General features: G+C 40.5%; 1 protein-coding gene and 1 long non-coding RNA gene across 4 annotated transcripts in view; one reads left to right on the forward strand and one right to left on the reverse strand.

Moving 5' to 3' along the window:
• LOC118495584 overlaps positions 1-17,076 on the forward strand; it is a 175,278-nt gene that overhangs the window by 109,324 nt on the left and 48,878 nt on the right. The gene's annotated exons all lie outside the window — the stretch shown is intronic.
• The window catches only part of LOC116037780 (neuropilin-2-like), a 108,728-nt gene that overhangs the window by 70,083 nt on the left and 21,569 nt on the right, over positions 1-17,076 (reverse strand). For all 3 annotated transcript variants that reach the window (XM_031281808.2, XM_031281806.2, XM_031281807.2), the window contains exon 3: positions 8,277-8,458. In XM_031281808.2, the coding sequence (XP_031137668.1) occupies positions 8,277-8,458 (182 nt within the window). The remainder of the gene's footprint in view (positions 1-8,276; positions 8,459-17,076) is intronic.

Below are 17,076 nucleotides of genomic sequence, written 5' to 3' on the forward strand. Positions count from 1 at the left end.
AATTAAGACTTTACAGTAATAACAATAAAGACAAGTATTAAGTGAATGTATTGTAAATGAGCACAAGTAAAGTAGAACTGACGTCTTTTAAAGTTATTACATGCTGTCTCAGCTAGCGGTTAGCCGAATTAGCTGTTAGCTAAACTAACGTTAGCTTGAATGTGGAGGCTAACAGCAGACCGCTACAATCAGCTAGCGGTTAGCCGAATTAGCTGTTAGCTAAACTAACGTTAGCTTGCCTTTGGAGGCTAACGGCAGACCGCTACAACAATGACCGGAAACGTATGTCACTACCCGATGTGAGTCGAGTGCAGATGTGAGTTGCGCATAAAAATGTGGATTTCATCTCAGATGCGATGCTTGCCTTCAAACAGACTAGACAGAACACAATTTCATAACTCCCAGTATAGCCATCTCATCTTTGACCAGATAGAATTCTGGCAATGTGAAAATATCTCTGACTCCACTTTATATACTTTAAATGCAGTTAATGTGATTGTTGGGAAACATGTAGAAGTATTTAGAGCACAGTTAGGGCTGCAGTATTCTGAACTTGTGTGCTGAAGTAAAGGTAGTTTTATGTACATGTGAATCTTGTGGGAAAAAATCTAATCCAAACGTGCAAAGAGTGATGTAAAATGGCCATTTAGGTTACTGATATGCACCTTAAAAACCATAACATAACATTTTGCAGAGCAGGCTTTTGAAGTGCTAAAACTGTAACCCATTAATACTGTTCCATCTGTAAAGACGAAGATACAGCAGAGCACAAGCCAGAGAGCAACATACTGAGTGCCAAAAAGCCCAAGTTTGGGTGTCCTTAACAGAAAAATGCATCTGCTTGTGTGTCTAAAGTGCTGTTAAGCAAGATGCTGTATCCCTACCAGCACTTGAGAAAAATGCAGGAGCAACCTCAACCCCAAAAGAGGCAGTGCTCTATGAGTATTAACAAAGAGATTGAGGGGTTCAAATGAGACAGAAGGAAACATATAAAGACACAGAGAGAGAAGAAAACCAGCGGGAAATAAAATTGAGCTAGGAGAGAGAGAGATAGTAAGAAAGAAAACAAATGAAGATATGCAACTGAAAAACGTGTAAACAGAAAAATAGGGGTAGGAAAGACAGATGTAGAATCTGTTGACAGTATCATGGTTGGGTGGTCTAACAGTTATGAGAAGCTTTAGATATCATCATGCACACACACACACACACACACACACACACACACACTGTCTAAGCCTCTTATGGTAACCCATTTCTCTCCAGTGTGTTTGGGTGTCTGCTATTGTGCTTGCATGCTTGCATGAGTAAATGAAGACAGAGTAAGAACACATTAAGAGAGTGTGTGTATTCTGGCATGGAAAGTGCATTTAAATATGTGTGAATGTGTCCATGTACAGTTACTGTATATGTAACAACCTGTCTACAGCTGCATTGGCTGCATAACAGCTTCCACTTTGTGCTTATAACTGCAACCAAAAGTATTTTTAGGCTTTGGATGTACTTAAGTATTGTGAGTAAATGTAATGGGCTTTTAGTGCTGTCGATAAGGAACTTGGTCCACAACTAAAATGGCTAGTTTTGCCGGAGATCTCCATGGAAACTAGGTTGTTACACCAGGATGTGTACGGACTCAGCCAGTCAGTTAGCAGACTGAAAGATGCTGTCAGAAGCAGGCAGAATGTCTGCATATGTCTGTGAGTGCATGCACTATTTTTAAAATTTTATTTATAGTAAGTCTGTGACATTCATGATAAAACAAACTTTTGTCAATGTAAAATATGTTGTTTTTACTGTATCCACCCTTCCTTTCCTTTTACTTTAATTTTAAATAATAAGCTTATTCTGTAATTTTACTGATCCTGCACAGCAGCAGTCTAGGAACATGCATGCCAAAATCAAAGTCATTTGTGTTTATGGTATGGTTACAATTGCAGAAATTAAAATACACCAAATACATGTTCCCTATTTTGGTTTCTTTGCTAAATGCCTGTCATACATCTGTGTCCTCATCAATTTTCCAATGCAACCATCTATTTTTGAGTGCGACGGATATTGTCTGTTTGTCTTGATATCTCCCTGTTTGTCTGTTTTTCTGTCCTACTTTCCAGTCTAAATTGCTTGTTATCCTGACCTTGCCCCTCATGCATGGATCTCAGATACAAGCAAACACACACTCGCGCACACACAGACACTGTCTCTCACGGGGTTCCCCTTACGTCTGGCCCCCTGCATAGTCAGTGGCTGGATAGCGCCAGCCTGCGTGATTATGAGCATGTGTGTGTGTGTTTGTGTGTGTGTGTGTGTGTGTGTGTGTAGAGTGAACGCCTGACAAGTTCTGTTGCCGGCAGCAATTTTATACCCTTCTCATTACTTCATGTTCATGAACATCACAAAAACACTTGTGCCCTCCTTTCTCCTGTCTTTCTCCGGTCTGTCCCCTCTCCACATTATCTCTCATTTTTCAGAGTAAACTAAAACCCCAAAAGGAATGTATTACATTTTTTTTTAAATATTCAAGAGCTTGTAGTCTCCTTTGAACGAAAGTTTGTACATCTGTCTGTTTTTCTATGACTTATTACCCGCACTACTTCTCTCCTCATTTATTTCTCCTTCCTTTTTTAAAATTGTGTATCCCCCCCTCTTCTCTCCTTTTCTTTCCTGCTCTTTCTTACCCTCTTCTCTCCTGCTGTTCTTTTTTTTTACCCTCGTCCCATGCATCTTTTCATCTTCCAAAGCTCCATCGTTCCCTTTCCTCCTACTGTCTCATTTTCTTCTCCTCACTTCCCATCTGTTTGAATTGACTGAGTGTGAAAAAAACACATTTTACTTTGGGGTAAGGAAGTGTGTGTGTGTGTGTGTGTGTGTGTGTGTGTGTGTGTGTGTGTGTGTGTGTGTGTGTGTGTTGCTGGGTAGATCTGGCGCTGGTGCTTATGGCTCACTGATCTCAGGGAGACAAGACATGGTCTGTCAGTGTGTGTGTGTGTGTGTGTGTGTGATTATGTCTGTGTGTCTGGTAAGCTGTCATGCAGACATCTACTTTCATTCAAACTGTCTTTCATGTCAATGGGCTATTAGTTGGATCAAACCCACAATTATTCCCTCCGAGCTCTAACACACACACACACACACACACACACACACACACACACACACACACACACACACACACACACACACACACACACACATGCACTGGAGAATTAACATACACACACTGACAGACAGACACACATCGCAGGCCCACACACAGCTCAATGGTTGCTGCAAAACCACAGCTTGGTTTTTCCATATGTGTGGTTAGATTCTACCTCAGTGTCATTGAAGTTGGAGTCTTGTGTTGGTGAAGCTCCTCTGACATTACATATCAGCTTCTGTCAATGAATCACAGCAGGGATTTCCCTCCACAATAAACTCCTTATTCAACCAAATTACCGCTGATATATGAAATCAAACTGTCACAAGACAACCAACCCTTTAGCTAATCCCAATTTGCTAAAAGCACTAACCCAGCATTGCTTTGATGATGTAAATCAGTGAAATTTTTTCTGATTTATTTTTTGAGTTTGACATCTTAGAACACTCAGTCTGCCATAACTCAAACTGCTTTATTCTAATATTAACATACAAACCAATTTAAACAAATCTTAGAGAAAGACAAAACAGAAAGAAACATTCTGCATTCATCTGTCACATTATACCAATTATAAAATCTCCATCAGTAGGTGGCAGAATGAAAAACATCCTATAAACAGCGATGTAAGCAAAACCACTGTTTGAGTGAAGGTATTTCAAAAGGGCACAATATGCTGCACTGCAGACCAAGGGAACTATTACATTTGTAATTTAGGTTTAAGTTTATTGTGCATTTGTTACATTAGCCCTACCGCAGAGCACCTTTTGCTCCTCACTGGGTCAGATCTGGATCCACTTTCCTTAATGAAAAGCCAGAGGAAGGTGGAGCGAGCAGTCTGATTGGTTAGACGGTGTAATAAACTGGCTTGATAGTTAGTCGGACAGAGGTAGAGAGGAAGTGCCTAAAGGTATTTGGTAGAATGTAAACAACAGCAGTTATTGGAAGGATTGTCACGATAGCTTCCACATTACACCGCTTGAGGAGTGTGTGTCTGTGTGTGTTTGTGTTACTCACAGAAATCTGTTGCAATATCGAGACTCACTTATCATTTAGGTCAAAGGCTATTCCCATCAAGGTTACTGTCAAAATAAGGTTAAGATCTGGTTTTTGGTTAAGGTTAGGTTTAAGGTTGTGGTTAAGGTTAGGATAAGTGTCCAGGGAATTAATGAAAGTCGATGAAATGTCCTCCTAAGTGACAAAAATAGATAATGTGTGCGTGTGCGCGTGTGTAAGGGAGTTAACATTTGCGTGCAGACATGCAAGCTGCCCTGCATTTGTGAGTAACCGTCCAGCCAGCATCAGTGCATTCATGTGTGTGTGTGTGTGTGTGTGTGTGTGTGTGTGTGTGTCTGGAGAGTTCTGGGTCACAATAACAGCTGGGGGCACAGTGCCTAGACAGTGAATTTTGATTGGTTGCCACATTCTGGTGGCTGTGTTCCTATTGGCTGGAATTTTACTACAGTATCCATAGTGATAGAGCTGTAAACAAAAACAAGTGTGGCATGTTTATGTGATTTTTTTGTGTGTTATTATTAGTATTTTTTAGTTAGTCCTTAGATTTGATGTCTGTTACTAGCATGCACATGTCTTTGTTTGTGTGTATGTTTATCACACAAATATTATCAATGCATTATATGTCCATATTTACAAGCTCTATATGTGTGTACTAAACATTATTAACATACATTAATGGTTTTGTGTTTTAGGTACATGTTTTCCATGGTAAATGGTTTTCTGTATATGTGTATGTGTGCCCGTTTTCCAGACTGATTAGACTGTTAATCTTTGAGGGGTCCAGTAATTAGGACACCCAGAGCGTGGGCGACAATTTCCTCCAACACACACACACACACACACACCCTCTCATCACTCTAAAACACACACGCCAGTAGACCTTTGCCCCCTAAATACTCTGACAAGGGATCAAGGAATCAAGAGGAGAAAAGCAAAACCATTACCAATGCTAGTAAAACGGAACAAGACTACTCGTTTTAGATTAAAAGGATTCTAATAAAAAAATCGCCAGGTTTGTTAAAAAATAGAAGCTTGGTTTAAAATAATTTCCCCACACATTATACATACAAAAGTGTGCTTCCTGTCCCAAAAATACTTCCTGTAATGATTTAAGAGAAAAATGGGGAGAAAAGTCAAATGAGTCCCACAAAGTGATTATACAAATTAATTTAAACTACTGTTTGCGGCCCAAATTGTATTTTCTTAGACATTTTTTAATTTTCAAAAAGAAACTGATAATTTCCAATTAAACAATAAATACAAAGAGCTGAAATAATGAACTTTGAAAACGAAATTTAAAAAGTTTAATTAACAAAAAAAGATTATACCACAAAAAGAACAGCTGTACTTGAAACCTCTTCTCTGCAAGTGACTCTATCCTTGTTTTTTCCCCATATATAAAGTAGTGAGAGTATATTTGCCAGCAAGTAAAGGACGGGGAAATACACAAGAGACTTTGCAGGTTGAACAGAACAGAATGTTCAGGGGTAGCACAGACAGATACATATTTAGACAGTTTACTGTGAGGCCATACAGTATGTATAACACACACACACACACACTACACCCTGACACACACACAAAATCTAGTCACCCACGTAACCAGACGTTCTGCTGCACCTTCCAGGATAACAAGATCTTGTTAGCAGTATGGCAACAGCTTGAGTGTTCCAAATGGCTCCATTATTACTGCCAGGGAAGGCTGGGCACAGAAATACACATCTTCAGACAACCACACACACACAAAGTTACACAGACAAACTGAGGAAGTCCAGTATATGCTAATGTATAACTTATCAATCGAAGCAGCTGTCCTTACAAACAGAGATCATGTCTGTAGTTGACGGTAAACTGGGTAGGATTACCTCTAAATAGAGACCATCCAACCAAAACAAACTACAGAATAGTCGTTTCAGCATATGCCCCCAAATGACATTTGTTTAAATTCAAGTGACAAATTCCTGCAGCAGCCTCTAGCAGAAGTCGGATATGTAATATGGAAAACATCAGACTTCAACGACTTCAAACGAAGACCGCTGTCGGTTTCCAGTTTCATACCAACAGACAACGTGGGTTACTTTTGAAAATGACTAAGATTGTTCTGTAACCTCTAAGTTACAATCTCGAAGATCCTTTAACTAAGTACTTATTTTAACCCAAACCATGATGTTTCCCTAAAGCTAACCACACTTTAACCAGCATAATGTTACATCATAAAACAGATATGCAGCAGTAGTACAGCCTTTGTAACAGTTATGGAAGCCAAATGATGTCATCCTGCCGATGTGGTCATGTGAAATCATTTGAACTCCAACAATGGCTACTTTCATGTTTTAATCTCAAGGACTGCATGCTCTTCTTTGGGTAGAGGAAATTGTACCACCCTTGGATTTACAATACCTTTTTTATAATCTCTATTGTGAGAGAAAAAGAAAAATGTTTTGCTTTGTTCCTAAACTTTTTACATGTGACATAACTTTATTCACTCTTTTTATAAACAATAGAAATGTAATGAAATTGTGAACTGAATGTTGACGATGAATTACTAACTATTGTTTCTATTACAGCAACTGCAAACATAGACTTCATCTTAATGCTTTCCATGAAACTACTATAATGATGTTTTATGTTTTTTATTTTTGGTAATCAATTTATTTATTCACAAATCTCTCTCTGTGTTTGTGTCTCTCTCTTTTTCTCCTTAGGGATTTCGGGTGTGAACACTGACACCCTTGTTGTTTTAAAGTCCATCAGGTGGACTGTGTCAGGCAGAAAAAACACACACACACACACACACACACACACACACACACACACACACACACACACACACACACACACACACACACACAAGAAATCCCAACAGGCTAGTACCAGCAAGTGAGAAACACGACAACCACACGTGTTGTGTTAGTAACCTCAGCCCTCTGTGCATGTGTGTGTGTGTGTGTGTGTGTGTGTGTGTGTGTGTGTGTGTGTGTGTGTGTGTGTGTGTGTGTGTGTGTGTGTGTGTGTGTGTGTGTGTGTCTCAGGGGAACAGGGCTCAGGACTCAATTAAAGGGGCATGTGTGGAATGCTTTCAGGGGGAACGGGACAAGATGGCTGTGGGGCCGACACTATGCGCCCCTCTGTCTCACTCGCCCTTGATCTCAATTGGTCTCGCTTTGGCTGACCCATGGCAGCGTGAAGGGGAGCCATGTCAGACACACACACACACACACACACACACACACACACACACACACACACACACACACACACACACACACACACACACGCACACAAACACAAAGTGCCATGAAGGGGAGAGATGTCTCGCCTGGACAGTCTAAAGGGCTCTCAAGGGTCCTCTGCGGTGTCTCTCGTCTCTTTCTCTCCCACACCAGGGAGATAAACGAGGCTTGGTCACCTAATGAAGCATGTTGAGTCCTCTATGAGTAGCTTGTAATACAGTTACTAATAGCCTTTGTAAAGGTGCAATCCTTCTAAAATCCTGTTCACTTTTGTTAAATCTGTCCATGTGTGAGGGTCATTTACAGGGATAATGTCCCTCTTGTGAGTCTTGAATTCTCAAAATGTAGACTTTAGGTAAAGTATCTATATAACAATGTCACATACTGTACTGTGGCATCTTGGAGTTGGAAGGTTTAAGACGCTGACCGTCATAGCATTCCCTGTTCAAGTCTGACCTGAGACCTTTGTTGCATGTCATCCACAATTTCTTTTCCTTATTTTTGTCAATTCTCTACTGTCTGTCTATGTAATACAAATCATGAAATAAATAACAATATTCTGCACACAGACTGTTTATCTGTGTCTGCTAGTTTCAATGCGTCATTAGCTCCATGTTGAGTGAAATATCAAAACCCCAAATGCCTTCTTTCGGTTGCACCACTATTAAAAATCTAACATGTACTCCTGATTTGACACACATTTCCCGCATGATATACAGTTCAGTATTTATTATCATATAGGAACTTTGGGAGTTGACTATAATTTAAAAAGGTAAACTCTGCCTGTGATTCCTACCCTGCTTCTATTACCTTGTCTGTATCAAAAGTAACATTATTTTATTAGAGCGAGTACAGGTGAAAAACATTGAATAACAACAGTAGCATCCACTTACCGGTTTTGAAGATTTCGTAGCGCAGCGAGAAGCCCGCCCCCTGGTGGGCGTAGTCCGATACGAACTTGATGTGGAGTGAGGGCCCTGACGATATGATTGGTGCAGGGGCGATGTTGCTGCAGTGCTTCCCCAGTAGGTCAGCCGTCTCCGAGTTCCCATCATGGATCTCTACGTAGTCATACCTACAGAAGACAACACACAAATATCATTAAATACCTTCCCTCCTACATACATACATACATACATAAATAAATACACACATACAAATATATTGTGGTTAACAAAAATCTACTCTACGCTACTTATTGCTATCCTGAGATTTGCAGCTTGTGGAAACAGTGAATGTAAATATCACTTTCAGTGAAATGCAAATCCACAGGGGCATTAATAACCTACAGTGCTAAATATCTACTATTGTACATGCTTGATGTACAGACATTTAATTAATGTACTGATGAGGTGGTTGTGGAAGACGGGAGACAAGACTTTCATTTGAGGAAGAGGATATTGTTAAAGCCTTCCAAGCTGCTTTGCCTCTGATGTTATTAGTTTCTTTTTTCTTCATTTGTTTTTTCATCTGGCAGGCATCACATCGGCTTTGGCTACAAAACGGAAGCAATGAGCAAATTGTTTGCATCTATCAGTGGCTAGAGGGACTTATTCTGAAAGCAGTTACTCTCAGCAGAAGCAGAGGTGTTTACAATTCAAATGAATGCAGCACAAGACATTGGCAGTTCACAGATGGTGGAGGAGGAAAAGAACCACCTGCATGAGGCAAAATAGAAAGAAAAACGTTTTTTTTTAAATTCCATAAGTATACACTCATCATCACATAAGTGAGTGTATACTCCAACTGCTATGGGCTTCATGGTCTACAAAGCACCATTTTATGGATTATAACTATATTATAATATAAACAAAAGTAAAGTGTGAATGTAAGAACGTGTGCTCCCTTTCAGTTTGTTTTTAGACATTTTAGAAACACTTTTAAGTTTAGATTAAGATTAATAAATTCAAATTCAAAATAAAACTGATTCCCAAACTCAAGCTAATCTGACTCATTTTCTACTTATTTTATTTTCTACTTATTCTCAAAGTGAATTACAAGTTTCCATGCAATGTAATGCTTTCAGAAGAAATGATAGCCAAACAAGTCTTGTGTTATGCAAGTATTGTGCAAGAAAGTAGATATAAACAAGAAAATGTGCCGCACGTGACTTTTCCTTTATGTTACACTCGTGTCAAAGTCAGAGTGTGAGAGCTTTTTGAACTACGGATGCACCCTACAGCCTTTGATGCTAGAAAAGGATTATTGTGGAACAAATTACTCTAGTTTACATCTTTGCCTGGGTCTAATTCACATTTTCCACTTTTTACAGTGGATTTAGGTCACTTCAGAATTTCCCTGGTTCTTCTTTTCTTAGAAATATCTCAAATTTTTGCCGACTATTATAGAAGGACTGTACTGAAATATAGCCTAAATAAACATGTTGGTACTGAATGAAGAAATAGATGGATTATAATGAACAAGTATGCATCAGTACACAAAGACTAAACATATGATTATGGGAATATCAACAACTGACATTAAAGTGACAATTGTGTTGTCACATCACATCAAGTGCTGCAACTTGTTTATAGTTCTTCGTAGTATTCATGCACACAAAAAGCAAAGAAAGATGTAGGCCACATTCAAATCTGAATTTAATTTAAAATACAAACAGAAAGACAGAAAGGTTGCCTAGGACCATTTTTAGGAAAGGTTCTGACTTGAAATCTATTTTAATTCCCATTTCTTTCATGTGTTCTGACCACAAATGTCCCGTCTCAGACCCACAGCAGTGTTGCCTCTTTGTCTGGATACCAAAGACACACCTGCCTGGCTCTAAAATAGCTTCCTGGAAAGAAATTCCTTGAGCAACTTGACATGAAAGAAGACATTTCAATTAGGGTTTATCTTATGGCTGGACTTTTATTTGCACATCTTCGTCGATCATATCGATCAGTTGCCTCTAATTGCTCCAATATTGAGCTTTCTACATTTCTCTAAAGTAATCAAATGAACATGCCTCGACCTCAAAGAACCCAAAGTATCTTGTCAGTTCCAAACAGTTTAAGAGGTATGCTTGAACTACAACATGGATTTATTTTTATATAAATACAATGAACCAGCCACAGAAGGGCTCCCGGTGGCTCAACCTAGGAAAGCAAGTTTCATGTACCATGGGAAGTCCGTGGTCAGAGGGGGCTACCACACATGGTGGTTTGTTGCTACTGCTACATTTAAGATACACAAATATAAAAAGGGGTGTTAATCTTTTCACTGTTTGTTAGCATACAGGTATGCAGACTATCATTCCTGAACCCAGAAGCCAAAACACACACACACACACACACACACACACACACACACACACACACACACACTCTTTTGTGTCGATACACAATAAAGATCTTATCTGTTATAGTTAAGTGTCAGGGTAAATGTAAATGTGTGTGGAGCCCGAGTGCGTGCGTATGTGCGTATGTGTTTTCTGACAGGTGAGCAAGCTCCTGACATAAGGGTCATACACCTCCCACTCTCCCATCATGCTTTGTGTCTGCTTTGCGTGGAACTAACACCACAGTTATGACGCAAGCTGTCACTGCACAGTGAGCATGTGTGTGTGCATCTGTGTGTGTGTGTGTGTGTGTGTGTGTGTGTGTGTGTGTGTGTTGTGTGTGTGCATGTGTGTGTACGTGTCGCAGTTCCTGTCATATTTTCCCAAGAGAACGCCTCATCCCACTGACAGTTTCCTCCTCCTCTTTTGTGAAATGACAACTTTGTTTAACGGTTACTCGTATCCTGACAAGATCTTTTTTCCTTCCTTTTCCTTCTCTTTCACTAATTACTTTTCACTGTTTCACTTTTCAATGCTGTCTTTTTTCTGATCATTCTTTGACTCCTTCACTTTTCTTCCTTCATCTCTTTCTGTCCCCTTTTCCTCTCTTGCTTTCTGTAATGTGCTGTCAGGCGTATAACCAGTGGCCAAGAGCCAATGCGTGGGTGAGACAGAGGAGGCAGAGATGGGGGGACAAAGACGATATTAAAATTTGTGAATATTTGAATTTAAAATGACCCTTTATTAAAAACGCTGAGAGTGAAGATGAAGAATGAGATAGATAGATAGATACTGTAGAGACACCTACATTTTCAGGTTGTGTTCTGAAAAATGAACATGGGAAAATGGCAACATCTCTTCTTCTTTATCCTATTCCTTTTGAAAACCAATAAGATTGTGTATCACAGCTAACAACCCCTAGTGAGGGGTGGGACAGACAGCCCAGTTACTAAGTCTCAGCTGGTTAAATCCATTTTGTCCCCTCCTGCTCTCCATCATTACCTTTACTGAACTTTATTAGAGCCAAACTGGGTAAAAACAACAGCAGATGTACCGTGTGATTGGCTATGTTGACAGTAGAAGTGAGTGATCATAGAGTGGGATAGAGCCGGCATAAAGTTCACTATTTAACTTTCAACGCATTCTCATGAACGGGTTTGTATGATAGGCTATTGTGCGAAAACGTATGCAAAAGCAGCTGACCGGTCATGTGACAGTTAAGGTTAGCGGTCGTTACAGTTAAGTTTAGCCGACAAAAGGCAACTGGAAATACGTGGAATACATATGTATTACAGTGCATTACATACAATATGTATTACAGTGCATTACATATTATATGTATTACAATGCATTACATACTATATGTATTACAGTGCATTAAATAATATATGTATTACAGTGCATTACATACTATATGTGTTACAGTGCATTACTTTTCATAGCCTCTTACTGACAGTGTCTGAGCAGCCTTAAATAATCATTGTCCAAAGCTCAGTTATCCTAATCCACACTAAAATGTAAGGCTGGCATTTTTCAGATTCATCTCGGCTGTCTAAAAGAGCTTTATTTTCAGGTGTGGCAAAACAATAAGAAAAAGATTTAAAATTTAGCCGGCACAGTGTGGACGTCGTCAGAGAGAAAGAACATGACACTGCATTCACCCTGCCAACTCCTCCCCTCAGACAGACAGAGACAGGTGTCCCTCCATCCCTTCCTCCCTCCCTACAGATCTGTGCCTGAAAGACATACACAGCTACTTCCAAGTCAGCACACACACACACACACACACATACGCAAAAGACCTGCACAAACACGCAAACTTTCTGTCTCACACTGATGCACACACACAGAGCCTGTGGCCATGCACTCAGATGGATCTATGAAAGGGTTTGCGGTTTCCTCTAATCTGTCTCTGTGTAGGAGGTACACAGCTTCAACAAACTGTTTAATCCCATCATCTCTCCTCTCCCCCAATGTATTTCACTGTAGCCAATCAGTGGTTTTCTGAGTCTTGCCATAGGAAATGACAAGAAATCTGAATTTGTTTCTCCCACACTTTTCCCAAAATTCCCTCGTTAACAAGGAGTGTACAATATGTATTTTCCCTTGCTTACATGAAGGAAATGATGAAACAACTAAAGGTGGTTCCAATATTTGTAACACAGGAGGTTACAGCTGCAAAGAAGGACACACATTTGTTATGGATTGTAAACACAGATTGAGGGAGTAGACTTAAAGCTGAATAAAACAATTGAGCTTATGAGATATTCATGTGTGTGTGTGTGTGTGTGTGTGTGTGTGTGTGTGTGTGTGTGTGTGTGTGTGTGTGTGTGTGTGTGTGTGTGTGTGTGTGTGTGTGTTTTGGGGGCAGGAGTGTTTCATGAGCGAGAAAGCTCCAAAGCCTGTCTGACATGAACCAAGGAAAAGGTTTGGATGCAGATGCAGTTCCTCCCCTCTTCCCTCCTCCTCCTCCCTTCTGCCTTGGTCTTAATTGCTTTTCACACGTTTTTCTCTCTCTCTCTCTCTCTCTCTCTCTCTCTCTCTCTCTCTCTCTCTCTCTCTCTCTCTTTAGGTCGGGAGTTGTGTTCTTACACCTGCACATTTATTTCAAACATCAGGGGTGCCCTTAGCAGTAGACATAGCGTCTGCAGACACACACACACACACACACACACACACACACACACACACACACACACACACACACACACACACTAAAAAGAGGTTGAAACAGGCCAGACTTGTAGTAATTTGTGTCATGTTGTAAAAAGAGAATGAAAGTCAGTCCATTGAAACATTACTGTCATAGACAATGCATTGGTCCAAATTTGAATTTCTAGTATGTGTTTTATTTAAAATCTCTTTATTTGTTATATGTTTGTGTGGCAAACACAGGGAAGGTCTGAGAAAAATCATTATGAAGTGAACTGCAGTTCAAGAGACTTTCTGGAATATGAAATTAATGTTTTGATACAAACTATTACGGTTTTATTGTTTTTAACAAATAGGGAAGATTTCCATTATTATGTAATTATTTTGAATTGTTTTTTCAACTTTTCTATCTGCTCAAGCACATTTCTCTGAAAGAGAAGTTAAATCATGTGTGGCCCCAAACAAACATTCCTTAGAGGAACTGAAACAGTAAATTATGACTCTACATACATACTCTTTCCTCCCCCAGTCATGGGAATGATGCAACGCAAAATGCACTGATTTTCGTTATTGCCCATTGTGATCAACCGTATCTGAATTATAGTAACATGTTTGCATGGACCTGTGGATAAGACAATGGGTAAGACAATGGGTGCCCTGCATCACTAACAATGTGTGTTTTAATTTGGTGTGCATTAGTTCAGGTTTATGAGTATGAACCACACACTCGCCCTCGGCATATATAGTACATTCATATACCTGCGTAGAGCAAAAACAGGCGTAGTCAGTCTGTCACTGGAGCAGTTAATAGAGAGTGAGGAAGATGACTGACTTCACTGTAATCAAGTAATCGGCCTATTACTGCAGACAGATGGACAGTGTGTGTGTGTGTGTGTGTGTGTGTGTGTGTGTGTGTGTGTGTGTGTGTGTGTGTGTGTGTGTGTGTGTGTGTGTGTGTGTGTGTGTGTGTGTATGTGTGTGTATGTGTGTGAGTGTGAGTGTAAGAGAGAGTGTGTGTCCAGCAGTACAGCACAACCAATCGATTCCCCATTATGGCTTTAACACACATTGATCAGGGTCAGTCCTTCAAAGACACACACACACACACACACACACACACACACACACACACACACACGCACACAAACGCACACAAACACACACAAACACACACACACACACGCATACACACACACACACACACACACACGCACACACACACACACAAGCGCACACACACACACACACACACACACACACACACACATGTTCATTACAGTAACAGACATTGATCAGGCAGACCTTCAGGGCCGCAGGGAGTGTCTGTAAATTAGACTACTGATATTATCATCATTACCTGAGTGTGTGTGTGTGTGTGTGTGTGTGTGTGTGTGTGTGTGTGTGTATGTTTGAGAGAGCGAGAGAGAGAGAGAGAGAGAGAGAGAGAAAGAGAGAAAGAGAGAGAGAGACGGGATTTTCTGAAATCACCACCTTGGAGCTAAACAAATCTTCAACCCCAGTGTTCTGTCCTAAGTCACTCCCTTTTTGTTAAGTAGGGCCCATAGTATACACTCTCCGCTCTGCTAACAACCCAAGAATGCAGTACGCCATATTTTAGTAATGTGAAGGTTGCCGGTGTGCTACGCAAAATGATGATTAGGCTCAGAGTCACAAATCTCAATTTACTGCTCACTATTTAGTAAACTATTGAGGGTCTAACAGACAGAAAGTGGCAAATGAGTAAATGAGCAAATGATTTTGGACCCAGCACAGTGCTGTGTCTATATTCTGATAGTCAAAACAAACACAGGACTTTCACTCAGGAGAACGGAGTTCGTGTCCCATGTGAAAGCAAAAGTCAGCTGTCATTTAGAAATTAGAGTTTTACCTATGATTTTTAAGGACCATAGTCAGTTACGCAATGACGTCCATGCTGTCATGTTATGTCCTTATTTTAGTAGTTTTACGGGACTCATTTTATGTCAATACCTGATGTTTTACTAACCCTGAGTTCCGTTACTATGTTTCAACAGCATGATGCCTCTCCTTGCAACAAATGAGGCAATGCGATCACAACTGTAGGAGGAAAAAACATGGTTCGCATCAATATTTAGGAATCTATGTAATCTGTCTAAAAGCTTGATTTTGATTTATCATAAACCTAAACTGTGTTGTACCATCTGGGTCCCAAGGTGTTCTCTTCCCTCCTCTCTGTGTAGCTTTCTAATAACATTGTGTTTCAGCTTAGTGCTGGGATGCTTGTTTGGATGCATGGCTCTCCTGCTGGTATAGTCACTGTGATGTTAATTCAAACATGCAGGCAGCTGCTAAATGCCCACAGCTGGTAACTGAACATCCACTGTCACACCAAATGCTGTTCCACTCTTTTAATCTGTCTGTATATAAAGTCTCTTCATCCCCCCTCCCCCCCAACTTTCTCTTTTTGCCCTTATGCCCTAAGGACATTGCCGCATCACATCACTCTACCTTTTGCTCTTCTCTTAGTCATGTCACCAGGACTTCTGCCTGCCAGTAAGGTGTGTCGGTATGTGTGCATTCAAATATTCCAAGATTTCTATCACAATGCATGTGCAGTATGTTTTACAAGCTTCATAGTAAAACAGTTGGTTAAGATTACACTTGATACTTGTGCAAAGGTGCATTACTGAGAGAAGAGGAGAGGAAAGAGGAGGATAGAAAATTGACCCAGCATGAAGTTAAATGATTGATTGAGGCGGAGTACAAAGACAAGGTCTAAATCATTAGTGAAACCATTATCGTTGACTGCAGCTTCTCTGTCATATAAATCACTTCTTAACTTATTGCTTTACTCCACACTTATTGTGTGAGCCACATAACCGTGAAACTGCCTACGTGCCTGTCTGCTTGTTGTGCATTTTAACTGTACAGTATATGAGTTTTTTTAGGGCCCAAAAAATGCTCGCACCTCTGTGTGTATTTGTACTCATGTTTATGCAAGTGTATGTGATCCTTATATGTACTGTGTGTGTGTGTGTGTGTGTGTGTGTGTGTGTGTGTGTGTGTGTGTGTGTGTGTGTGTGTGTGTGTGTGTGTGTGTGTGTGTGTGTTTTCTCTCATATCAATATTACAGACAGCATCTGACTTGGGTGTGATATGAGGTAAAGGAAGACAGGAGAGGGCGGAGAACGAGAAGAGGATGAGAATAAGAGACAGACATATAGAAAGGGGATTTAAGTGATGGATAGACAGGGGCTGGAGGATAAAAGAGGATGAAGACAGATATAGGCTGAGGAAAGGAAAGTCTATAAATGATAAAGAGAGAAGAGACAAGGGGAGAAAGAGGGAGATGAGAAAATAAGAGAGGAAGAGAGACTGAGAGTGTGGCATTTGGATCTCTGCCTGTGTTTTCTCATATGCGATGCTGAATAATGATTTGGCCTATAAAAGATTGGCACACTGCGGAAGGACGAAGGTGAGGAGATGCGAAGGAGGGAAGGGAAGGAAATAGGGGGAGACATTAGATGGAAGGAGAGGTTGAATAAGAGGACGACAGGAGGAAAGGAGAGGTGATAAAGAAAGAGGCATGCAGGGAGGCAGAGGGAAAAGGAGGTGGGACAGAGGAAGGCACAAGAGCAGATGAAAGATGATAGATGGGGTCCATTGGGCAGTGGTGAGGGGGCGGGAGAGGTGAGGAAGGGTGAGATGAATGTAGGGGAGAGGAGAGGGAGGGAGAGAGAGAGAGGTAGCTGTCAGGATGATTTGAACCTTCCCTCAACGGACCCTGA

Source organism: Sander lucioperca, chromosome 8 (genome assembly GCF_008315115.2).
Source record: "Sander lucioperca isolate FBNREF2018 chromosome 8, SLUC_FBN_1.2, whole genome shotgun sequence".
Taxonomy (NCBI): domain Eukaryota; kingdom Metazoa; phylum Chordata; class Actinopteri; order Perciformes; family Percidae; genus Sander; species Sander lucioperca.